Source organism: Coregonus lavaretus (genome assembly GCF_964263955.1).
Source record: "Coregonus lavaretus genome assembly, chromosome: 36".
NCBI lineage: Eukaryota > Metazoa > Chordata > Actinopteri > Salmoniformes > Salmonidae > Coregonus > Coregonus lavaretus.
The window spans coordinates 2,743,352-2,756,160 of record NC_140023.1 but is presented as its reverse complement, the minus strand read 5'-3'; the positions used below and the strand labels follow the sequence as shown (position 1 = coordinate 2,756,160).

The window sequence follows — 12,809 nt, the reverse complement described above, 5'->3', positions numbered from 1 at the left end:
CATATTCAGGTCATAAGAGCGAAATAAATGTCTACAAAGAGAAAGAACACACTGGACCAGCGTATGAGACCATTATCATATAGGACAATAGTTTATCCACAAATCACCTCAGTAATTCAACATTCAATGCATTCGGTAATATTGGATATTTTCAGACTCATTCAACGGGAACACCATTCAACAGTATCAAAAGAATGAGAATGTAGGCCAAAAAAATATAGTCTGTCCACTCCCAGGAATCTGTAATGTTGATGGGCCAGTATGGGGACTCTCCAACAGATAGGGTCAAATATTCTACATTGCTTCTGAAGTCTTCCATTTTCTGATCCATTACTAACTACATTTAACAGCATCAGAGACAAAGCGACAGGGTCCAATCCTGTCAATCTGTTCATGAGGGGATGCAGCGATAAGCAGAATAAGCTGTCCCCATGCCTTCAGGACGCCTCCTATTGTTAGGGCGGGGACAAGACCATCTAGCTGTTTAATCAGTTTCTTGATATGCCATGCCTGTCAGGTGGATGGATTATTTTGGCAAAGGAGAAATGCTCACTAACAGGGATTAAACAAATTTGTGCACAACATTTGACAGAAATAAGCTTTTTGTGCGTATGGACAATTTCTGAGATATTTAAATTTAAGCTCATGAAACATGGGACACTTTACATGTTGCGTTGATATTTTTGTTCAGTATACTTTGAACATAACCAACTTAAAGCACACTGCAAATGTAATAGTATACACACAAACATGTAAAATAGTTAATTTGTCTAGGGCATGTAAAAAGATTATGAAAACAGGACAGTTAAATTTTTTTCAAAATTTTTATTTGATGACAATATACAAGAACATCTTGAGCACGAGGACCATCCCTGATTCTCCGGGCTCACTGTAGGAAAACAGAGGAAGATAAGTTAGTTAATCTGCAAAACAGAAGTTCACCATTTATCTATCCACATATACCCAAGGGGGGGTGTCAACTCAACTAGAGGAAGAGGGGTCATTTTTGGGCTGAGGGTTTGAAGGAGGGTAATGGTATTGAAATTGGGAGTGGGAACAGATGCATTTGCTAGGAATGGGGCTCAACCTACATATTTGTTTTTGTAAATGGATCCAAATGACAACTTCAAAATTACAGTTAAAGCTGCAATGTAACTTTTTTAATTCACATAGTAATGTGTTATCGATCGGTCATTGAAAGCAAGTCTAAGAAGCGGTTCTATGTGCACTTTTTCTATGCTTACCATTCTTAAGTTTCATTTTTGCGTCTTTTACTTTAGTCTTTGTACACCAGCTTCAAACAGCCGAAAATACAATATTATGGAAAATATATTTCACCGCGGTTTAGATGGTACAATGATTCTCTACACACTACTTGCTTGTTTTGTCACAAACTGAAATTAGGCAAACGTACAATTTTATCAACCAGGAAATGGTAGAGCGATTTCTGCATAGTGCATATTTTACATTTCAGCTCAGTGAAGATGCCAATTTATTAGGCAGTCTAGTATAATAAAATAACATGTATCAAAGAACATTACATTAAATGAAACGCATGCCTAAATGAAATGATGAATGTTAACGTTTTAGAAAAGTTGTGGTTCAGTTGTCTCACACAGACAGCAGTTGGTTTTAACTTATTATCCAATGCATCACTCTAGACTTGCTTTATTACACGGCAACCAAAGATCACCGCTCGTAACACATGTTAGCATAACTGTAGAGCGGTTGACAAATATACTAAGTTATAATAGCTTAACAGCAGAATAAGAATAGCAAAATTCAGAAGCAAAGTAGTGGTGCAATTTAATGTTGTTTATTTAAGTTAGTGGATATATCATTATTTGTCAGAGTATAAGTACCACCAGCCAGGGTAGGTTTAGGAGTTTGGGGAAAGAGGGTGGGTTGAAGAGGTAAGGTTGGTATTGGTAGATAAAAGGTTGTGGGAAGACTACAGGTGAGACATGCAGAGACAGGTCTCTACTAGCGCTACCAGGATATAAGAGAAATGTTCATTTCAACACATGAATAACAGCACACCATGCCCGCTTTGCTTTATACCTGGAACAGACCTCATTTCTGTAAAAGAAATCCACAGTAGGCAAAAAAAAAAGCAAAAGGATGAGGGTAATGTTAAGCTCTTTTACCTCAAATTCTTCCCTCCTAGAATAGATCTCTGCATGGCATAAGATTTGCACCCAAGATGAATTACAAAGTCAGGACCAATTCCACCCAGGAAAAGACTACAGTCCAAACTGAATGCTGAGCACCAGATGTGGGCATTTCAATAAATACACACAAATGCAGCTTCTAGAAAAAGTCCATCAATCCATTCTTGGGGGGTGCACATTTGTGTTCTAACCGAGCACTAAGACTTGATTAGTTGAATTATGTGTTAGTGCTGGGCGAAAACAAACACGTGTTCTCCATTGGGGTCGTCAAGGAATTAATTGAGAAACGGCTCTAGTTTCTAGTCTTTCAGAGATCCACTTGGCGACCTACTATTGAGTCTTAAGACAACAATATGGTTTAACTTGGGATCTAAACCACTATTAGTGTTCAGTTCACTCACCAACATTAGTGTCATGAGTTAGAGTGAGCAGCTAAGTATTAACTGGTAGGGGACTAAACTGAAATTTACATGTGGACGTTAAATAAATCCACATGTAAATAGGCAGTAGCTTTTTTGGTTATATGAATGGGAGGATTGGGATGAGACAGCTAGGAACATCACAGTAGTATTATCTACACACAGCAGTTAGTCTACTGATGAAAACATTTACCTTCTACAGTCCCAAAGAAAAGTAGTTGAGAGGAAAAGATGACGCATATTAAAACAGTATGAAAGTATAAATACAGACAAAACTAAGACTTAGAAAGTGGAAAAGATATGCATGTAATGAATAATTAACTAATAAGAATGAAGTGACACTTGGGGTGTTTCAATAGTCTTAAGAAGCTCCCTCTTCCATCTGCACAGATGTGAAATTTGCTTTGGTGAAAACAGCCTACATCTTGTAGCCATCCAACATTACGCATTCACCCACTGCGTTTTCAAAATCAGTGCAGACGAAGACAAAATAAGCTACAGTAAAATTGTGACTATTGAGCCACACCCATCCTTGAACAAGAGGAATGCACCATAGGGAGAACAGCCAAGTTACCTTTTTGCCAGCAGCGCCCACACTGGCTTTCTTGGTGCCTCGTACTTTCTTCATTCTGTTCTTGCGTTCCTTGCGCTGTTTTCTGGAGGACTTCTTCTTCTCATAGAGACCGTGCTGTGAGCCAAGAAACATATTTACTAAACAGCACTGCTTACATTGTGCATAATAATATAAATAATATGCCATTTAGCAGACGCTTTTATCCAAAGCGACTTACAGTCATGCATGCATGCATACACTTTTTTGTGTATGGGTGGTCCCGGGGATCGAACCCACTACCTTGGCTTTACAAGCGCCATGCTCTACCAATTGAGCTACAAGAGCATCACTAGGACTCAGGGACAAACTATGCACAGACATGGTGTCACACAAATTAAAAGAATAAAGACTAAAAACAGGAAGATCCTTTCAATTGGTGCATTTCACAAGCTACGCCCCACTTGTTTCCCTTTTTCCAGCATCCACTCACCCTGGCCAGTCTGTGCTTGGGCTCATTCTTCTTAGCGTAGTCGAGAGAATCGTAGACCATGGCGAAGCCCGTCGTCTTGCCGCCACCAAACTGGGTCCTGAAGCCGAAGACGAACACCACATCAGGGGTGGTCTTGTACATTTTGGCCAGCTTCTCCCTGATCTCAGTCTTAGGGACTGTGGCTTTGCCCGGATGGAGGACATCAACAACCTAGAACAAGAGACAATGGAGAAACTATTTTAGACCACGCAGCACTTGAAAGGAAACTGCAGACAATTGCTTTACTAATAAATGTCTACTGAACACTCCGTATAAAGCAATTGAGATCATGTTTTGGTGTTATACATGGTAGGAAAGAAACATTTGGGCTTACCATTTGCTTCCTCTGAAGCAGCCGGTTTGTCATGAACTTCCGGGTTCTGACGGTTACTGTGTCGTTCTGAAAGTAGATTGAAAACCGAGGTTAACACTCACAATACTGGAATGCCGATACCGTTATAGGTAGCTTTTCAGAACCCCTTCTTGCAGGTGAACACATTGTTGGTTTTACAGAAATTGAAAGGCACAGTGTTTATACTCTAGCTACTACTTTCAACAAAATCAGAAAAATACGACTGGAACCTGACACGCTGGGGACCTTACACACACACACCCCTACTATATACACAAGTAGTCTACAGCAACAAGTATTGAAACAGCCGTTGGCTTTGTCAGGTAACGTTAGCTAGTTAATTAGCAGGCCAAAAGAAAAGTTTACTACTACATTACCTTGGATTTAGCTACTTACACAGGTAAGATTTAGTAGCTAGCTAGATACCTGAACAACACCCTAAGTAGATACTCAAATCAATTAATCCTGACAGGTTGCTAGCGTCATTAATGTTAGTTCGCTAGCTAGTTAGCCGGCCAACGTTAGCTAGCTACCTTCCATCTAAACAGATCTTGCAAACTAACCACTTCAAACACCTCAGCACTTCTGGGTGGATTGATTACAAGGTACATGTCAAAGACCATGCATTTGTGGTAAGTTAGCGTTAGTCATCTTGTGGCAGCAAGTTAGCTAGATAGTTTCCAGAATCACAATGCTGCTTTACAACTGACATGCAGTGCCAGCGACTACCGTTAGCCACAGCAGTCGAGGACACCATGCTAGTATGTAACTAGCCATATTGCCCGTGCTGGCCAAATAATGGCATTATACAAGACTGTAAAATAACACAACATAGCCGCCAACTCGTAGTAGTGGAAAATTTGAAGTCATACGTTATAAAATTACTGAATGGTTTGTACAACCGACAGAAGAGGCGGTCCAACAACCAGAGCTCGGTTAGGCCACCAAAATTCATCAGACTTCTTAAAGAACTAAAAACAACTTTTACAACTTAAATGTTGTAATATTCCTAACGGGATGACTTGTCAATGTATTCAGACTTCACGACTTTAACAACAATGAAAGGATGATTAAGATAAACGAAGGATGTAATTCTACATTTTGTGCCACAAGACTCACCATCTTGGCGTTAGCCTCTCAGGGATGAGGAAAAGGAGGAAGGACCCGGAGCCTGCCAACCAAATGCCTGAATGGAAGCGGTGCGACCAAAATACTTGCCTGGCTAAAAATACATGCAGATTATTTGAAAGCCCACAGAGGGAAATATACCGTGTCGTTTTGTCCTTTGTCTGTAATATTTTCTCAAGTGTATATGACAATAGATTAAACGTCACAAAATAAAATAAATGCCCATGTAATTTTGGCAAAACACATCAGTATTTTGTCCTGTGTACTTCCTGAAGTGAATTTATATTTTTATTAGTATGTATCCAATATAAAATTGTATGCAATACATTCAGAATAACATGTTTATTGATTTAAATGTATTAATTGGTGGCATTTTTATTCATCTAGCAGTTACACAATCATGCCCTGATGCCTATTTTCCAGAAGTAGCCCACCACAGTATTATTTATTAACGCAACAATGTATGTTAATGTATACTTTTGTTTCTTATTGAACGACATGTTAGTATTTTTATTCACATCATTCATGAAAATCGGCAGTAGTAGAGAAGTAGAGAAATCATAGAGAGCAATTCATACCTGTACCGCTAGATATCAGTCAAGTAGCGTCAAAGACAGCCTGGGGCGTGACTGCGGCGTGACTTGGGTCATGGATAAAAATAGATACATTTCCACAGTGTTCACTACAAGTTTGTAGGGCAGGTATCATCAACTAGATTCAGCAGCAGGCCGATTTTTTCTTGAGCAGATGGTCAATGGGCTGGAACATAATTACAAATAATTTGTAGACTGCAAATTGACCGCAAGAAGCCCAAACATAATCATTTCAAACCTTGCTTATATTTGTGTATGATCACATGTCTCTGTATTATGCATGGGAATACTTGGAAACAGATTTCCAAAATTAAAATCACTTGGAGCTGATTTCCTAGTGTTTTTATGTAACCGGTGTGAAATGGCTAGCTAGTTAGCGGTGTGCGCTAGTAGCATTTCAATCAGTGACATCACTCGCTCTGAGACCTTGAAGTAGTTGTTTCCCTTGCTCTGCAAGGGCTGCAGCTTTTGTGGAGCGACGGGTAACGGTGTTTCAAGGGTGACTGTTGTCGATGTGTGCAGAGGGTCCCTGGTTCAAGCCCAGGTAGGGGCGAGGAGAGGGACGGAAGCAACACTGTTACATTGGTGCCGTGACCCGGATCACTGGTTGCTGCGGAAAAAGGAGGAGGTCAAAGGGGGGTGAGTGTAACCGGTGTGAAATGGCTAGCTAGTTAGCGGTGTGCGCTAGTAGCATTTCAATCGGTGACGTCACTTGCTCTGAGACCTTGAAGTAGTTGTTTCCCTTGCTCTGCAAGGGCTGTGGCTTTTGTGGAGCGACGGGTAACGGTGCTTCGAGGGTGACTGTTGTCGATGTGTGCAGAGGGTCCCTGGTTCGAGCCCAGGTAGGGGCGAGGAGAGGGACGGAAGCAACACTGTTACATTGATGCTGTTGACCCGGATCACTGGTTGCTGCGGAAATGGAGGAGGTCAAAAGGGGGGTGAGTGTAACCGGTGTGAAATGGCTAGCTAGTTAGCGATGCGCGCTAGTAGCATTTCAATCGGTGACGTCACTCGCTCTGAGACCTTGAAGTAGTTGTTTCCCTTGCTCTGCAAGGGCCGTGGCTTTTGTGGAGCGACGGGTAACGGTGCTTCGAGGGTGACTGATGTCGATGTGTGCAGAGGGTCCCTGGTTCAAGCCCAGGTAGGGGCGAGGAGAGGGACGGAAGCAACACTGTTACATTTACAGTCTTTTATGTCCAACAATGAACATTTTGCTCCAAAAACTTTGGGAGCCAAATAAAACCACCTGTTGTAGGGACTTCACACATCAAATAAAATCAAATCAAATGTTATTTATCACATACACATGTTTAGCAGATGTTATTGCAGGTGTAGCGAAATGCTTGTGCTTCTAGCTGAGACAGTGCAGTTATATCTAACAAGTAATATCTAACAATTTCACAACATATACCCAATACACATAAATATAAGTAAGGAATGGAATTAAGAATATATACATATATGGAGCAATGACAGAGCGGCATGGACTAAGATACAGTAGAATAGTATGGAATACAGTATAGACATATGAGATGAGTAATGCAAGATATGTCAACATTATTATAGTGACTAGTGTTCCATTTGTTAAAGTGGCCAGTGATTTCAATAGGCAGCAGCAGCCTCTAATGTGCTTGTGATGGCTATTTAACCGTCTGATGGCCTTGAGATAGAAGCTGTTTTTCATTCTCTCGGTCCCAGCTTTGATGCACCTGTACTGACCTCGCCTTCTGGATGATAGTGGGGTGAACAGGCAGTGGCTCGGGTGGTTGATGTCCTTGATGATCTTTTTGGCCTTCCTGTGACATCGGGTGCCTGGAGAGCGGGTGTCCTGGAGACAGTTTGCCCCCGGTAATGCGTTTGGCAGACTGCACCACCCTCTGGAGAGCCCTGCGGTTGTGGGCGGTGCATTTACCGTACCAGGCTGTGATACAGCCCAACAGGATGCTCTCAATTGTGCATCTGTAAACGTTTTTGAGGGTTTTAGGTGCCAAGCCAAATTTCTTCAGCCTCCTGAGGTTGAAGAGGCTCTGTTGCGCCTTCTTCACCACACTGTCTGTGTGGGTGGACCATTTCGGTTTGTCAGTGATGTGTACGCCAAGGAACCTGAAGCTTTCCACCTTCTCCACTGCGGTCCCGTCGATGTGGATAGGGGGATGCACCCTCTGCTGTTTGCTGAAGTCCACGATTATCTCCTTTGTTTTGCACAGGTAGCATGGTTCATGGAGGCTCATGGGTGCAGAGGTTAATTCAATGTATGGAAATAAATAATAATGTGTCCTCAACTTGAACCCTGACCTATGACAGAGCATAGGCCAAATCATCATGTACTCTGTTAAGGCGGGTCAGGGCTAGTACTTAAAGTGTTACTATTCAGTGTGTGTTAGCCCAACATACCAAGTCTGTCTGCTCATGGTCCACACTGTTGTTTACAAAGTCTGTCTGCTCATGGTCCACACTGTTGTTTACAAAGTATTGGAATTCAATATTCTGTACCATTGGAACTAGATACCTTTGGACCACGTTCTTACCAACTGAGCCACACAGGACCACGGATTTCACATATTGAAAGGCAGGATAAACTGGACATAAAATGCAGAATAACAGGGTTATTTAATATATTTTTATGGATTCAAACCTCAAAGAATCACATTCCAGAGAGTGGAATTTCAGAGACATGCAGAGACGTCATGCCCATAGGGGGCAAAAGTGCACCTCAGATTTTGTAAAAAGTAATTTTAAATATTTGTATTTGATTTATTTTGTATTCATTTTTCAGATGTTAAAGTAATTACTAAACTTAATTTTTAAGACCACGTTTTATCATAATTATTTATAAAAATATCTGTCAGCTGTCTTTTCCTTAGTAAGTGGTTCCTTCCAAGGTGCACCACTGAGCAAAGATATGCTAGGCAGGGCGCTAGATACTCTAGTGCATGCAGACAGTATTGTCAGTGTAGGAGGAGAGAAAGTGTCAAGTGGGCGGCAGGTAGCTTAGTGGTTAAGAGCGTTGTGCCAGTAACCGAAAGGTCGCTGGTTCTAATCCCCGAGCTGACTAGGTGAAAAATCTGTTGATGTGCCCTTAAGCAAGGCACTTAACCCTAATTGCTCCTGTAAGTCGCTCTGGATAAGAGCGTCTGCTAAATGAAGTAAATGTAAGTGACACACACAGCGTTTGATTTGATTTTAGCTACCGGTCATGGGCAGGACTCGCAGGAGGTACAGTATGTTTGTAAATTAATTTGATGAAGTTATGAAGCCTATTGATTAGTTCTTGATGAATAAATAAAGCAAAAATATTTTTCTGTTTCTCTGTAATACTAGCCACCTAGCAATTTTATTAAGTTGGCTTTAGCTAGCCAGCTAGATAGGTTCCCAATCTTCCAACCTCATAACTAGCTACCAAGCCATTTCAGGCTATCGATCAAGTTAGAGTAGCTTGTCTAACTATCTTAGCTGGCATGCCTGCTGGCAAGGTTGTTATACTTTAGAAAATACTAAAATTGCTTTAACTGTTGGGTTATGATACTATACCAGTGATGTACTAAACTCCTAAGGCATAAAATGTCTTAAAGAATCAATGTGCATCATTAATTAAAATGACAATTTGTTATGAGAATTATTCAACAAACTATTTCAGTGTCTCTGTGCATCTCCCAAAAGGATCAAGAAACGGACAGAGTCCCGGTCTGCATAGTCAGAGATGTTTATTCATTGAGAATTCTGCCACAAAATGGTCATACAATATTTTTATACGCACACGTCATATGAAAATCCCTCCCCTCTGTAGGCAGGCTGTAGTTTTCCACTTTAAAACTGCTCTCCTGACCATCAGTTCACACACACACACACACACATACACACATACATACACACACATGCATACACACACACACATGCATACACATGTACACACACATATACACATTTACACACATACATTTTCTTATCATAGTCTCTCTCCTCCCTAAATTCCTCAGTTATCGCCGTTCTCACAATATTCTGCACCATGTTTAACAGTTCCCCTTCTTCTTCGCCGTCCGGTCTAACTCCTACTCACATTGCTAAATAGTAACACAATGTCATAATCTTTACTGGTCCTACACTCACACATTACCAGGTAGTAGATTCTAACACATCTCACACAGTTTCGGAGTATAATAATTAGTCACTACTAAGAAAGTACTAATCACTTAAAACAAGAACATTTCACAACTATATTTAAGGGTGGAACATTTAGTCATTACTTTTAACCTGTATATATTTACATTTTTATATCAATCCACCCTTTGACTAAATTATCCACACTTTAATACACAGAAAATCATTACAATTACTTTTAAACTAGAGATTTATAGTTCTAGGTAAACATCCAGTCTCAAACTATCTGAATCGTCGTCGTCCTCCACCAAGCCTGGTGGGTCATATTCTTCATTCCTTAGGTCGGAGTCCGGGATTGGGCCGTATCTCACCATCTGTTGGGAAACTGCATTCTCCAACGCCCTGCTCACCAACCCTCGGACACAGGGAACAAGACAACAACCACATAATACAAGAATACCCATATAAACACTGGCTGCCACCAAGATGGTGGCTGCTATGGTTTTCCATTTACCAAACATGTTATCAAACCAACCAGTCATTGATGTATTCACCCCCCAGTTCTCAGCCCATTCTTTACTTAATGCAGTGAGACCTGCCAGTGCTCTAGTTACTGTACCATCTGGGGCTGTATTGTTGGGGATAAACATACAACAATGACCTCCCACCATCTTGTAAATCCGCCCTTCTCTGCTAAAAGCATATCGAGAGCCAAACTATTCCATCAGGTCATGAGTGAGGTGGCGGATAGTTGGCCTGAGATTCTCTTCACTGCATCCCTTGTCTAATTAACGAACCTTTGTAGATGTAATTAATACAGTAAACATTTGTATCAATCGTAACCAACCAGAAAAACGTTGTTGTAAACCCTTCTCCAATTTGATCTGTAATTCACATTACTTTGGTGTCTATAACATTGATAATCTCCGGGGGTCATGGTGAATTGGGGTGCCTTAGTATTATCCTTTTTAAGAGTGGTTATTTTAATATCAGAACAATTAGGTGGGGTTTGGTTTGATCCCAAATCTATCACACAAGAGAACATGGTCTGAGGCATAGGTGCAGTTACAAGGGTTGGCCTAACAATTAGTTTGACCCAACGCCCTAGCTGTGTAGTTCATCCACCTTACCCAGAAGTTCTCATTTTAAATTCCTTCTACTTCTCCTTGGTTCATTTCCTGCAAGAGGAAATATTCTACCCTTGGTGGTTTAGTGCTATTTGGGATTCTTTCTGAGGGCCTTCCAAGGGGTGTTAGACTAGTTTTTGATACCTCTGGTGATAACATTAGATCTACCTGCTGTTCTGTCTCGGGGGTGGAAGATTAATTTCTCTCCTGAAAAATGAGCCTCACACATGTATTTTCCCCGACATCATCAACACAGACCCAATAGCTCCTTGCTCTGTCATCTTGCATAATTGACTTTACCGTTATCACCAGTTCCGTTTTACATTCATCATGGGTTTGTTTAATTCCCCATCGGTGTACTGCGTCCATTCCATTCTCATAGTATGTTCCCCAGGTACGTTTAAACACCTTTGCCCAAGGACATGAGCGTTCCCCAGTGCAAATGTATTTACCATACCTTCTAGGACCTAACTTTCTTGTACATGCCCCCTTCTTACCAAAGCCTCCAAAACCTCCTATCTCTTCATGGGAGAAGTCGAATGGTATCTTGAATCCCCCATCTTGTCCTAAACTGACTTTAACTATTAAAATAATCATTCCCCCAATAGTCTTTCTTGGTTTCAGTATTTCTACGAGATCGAATCAGTGCATAATTTCCCTGTTTAGGTTGACCTGGATTAATCCATAATATGGTTAACATGATGATGCAGCTCAGAGTCCCCCAAAATCCCCAAAACCGCCATCCCAATCCTGTCCCTGACCCACCTGCCTGGTACTTCCCCATACCCACACCTCTATAAACACCCCACAGTGATGAAAGGTCGGGGTAGGGTTTCTTCGTTAACAGAGTTTACCCCCGAACCCTAGTGGTTCAGTTCTTCTCTTTAACTCTGTGTGTGTTCAACGGTGTTGGTATGTGGGCCCACCTTTTTGCAGTGGGTAACGTGGACCCAAGCGGCTCTCTCAGCTATTCTTATAGCGAAGGCAGTTACCAATAGGACTTGGTATGGTCCCTCCCAGCGTAGCTGCTTTCAATCCTTTTTCCTGAACGATTGGATCCACACCCAGTCTCCAGGTTGTATACTATGAGTCACCTTCTCCTTTAATTCTCCTGTATGACACAAATTCTTAGACATACGGGTATGGTTAACGAACAATTTTCTCATGTATTCTGCTAGTGTATTCTCTAGTTCTATGTCTGCCTGTTCTGGTCCTGCCAACTGTGGCATTCTGTAAGGTCTTCCAAACACTTTAAAATATACATATATATATATATATATATATTTTGTAATTCGTTATACCATAGGCCACAAAGTGTTTCCTAACCTGCTCTACCATCTAATCTATCCCCCCTATTGACACATTGTTTTACCCATGTGTCAATATTTCTGCATATCAAAACGGTGACTTTAATACATTTAATAATGTATCCTTATGCCAGGCATTATCTCGTAGGATTGTTCCTTTCTTTACAGTATGAAAATATATACACTCACCAACTGTAAGTCGCCCCGGATAAGAGAGTCTGCCAAATGGCCAAAATGTAAAATATAATCAAGAACATAGGAAATATCTGTTTCCCCGTATAGTGTTCCTGTCACCCTTCTTATAAATAACAAGCCCATAACCACCTTCCGGTAATCTACTGATTTAAACCTGTTGCATTAATTTATTAATTTATAAACCTATTGTTTAATAAATCCACTGTTTGCATTGAACACATCTCTCAGTCTCTCTAGGTATTGACTAATAGTCTCACTGTCTCCCTGCTTACACTCGTGGACTTTGGAGAAGTCGGCATGTCTGTGATAATATTCTCTCAGATTATCACAGAGTTGT

The 12,809-nt window shown here is 41.0% G+C and overlaps 1 protein-coding gene across 1 annotated transcript; it reads right to left on the bottom strand.

Moving 5' to 3' along the window:
- Nucleotides 1–805: 805 nt before the first annotated feature.
- Nucleotides 806–5,183, bottom strand: rps24 (ribosomal protein S24). Its single transcript, XM_084153469.1, has 5 exons — nucleotides 5,144–5,183; nucleotides 4,007–4,072; nucleotides 3,634–3,843; nucleotides 3,165–3,278; nucleotides 806–889 (listed from the first exon to the last, which is right to left on the bottom strand). The coding sequence occupies exons 1-5, from the start codon at nucleotides 5,144–5,146 to the stop codon at nucleotides 887–889; spliced, it is 396 nt and encodes a 131-aa protein (XP_084009595.1). The 5' UTR covers nucleotides 5,147–5,183; the 3' UTR covers nucleotides 806–886.
- Nucleotides 5,184–12,809: the final 7,626 nt, after the last annotated feature.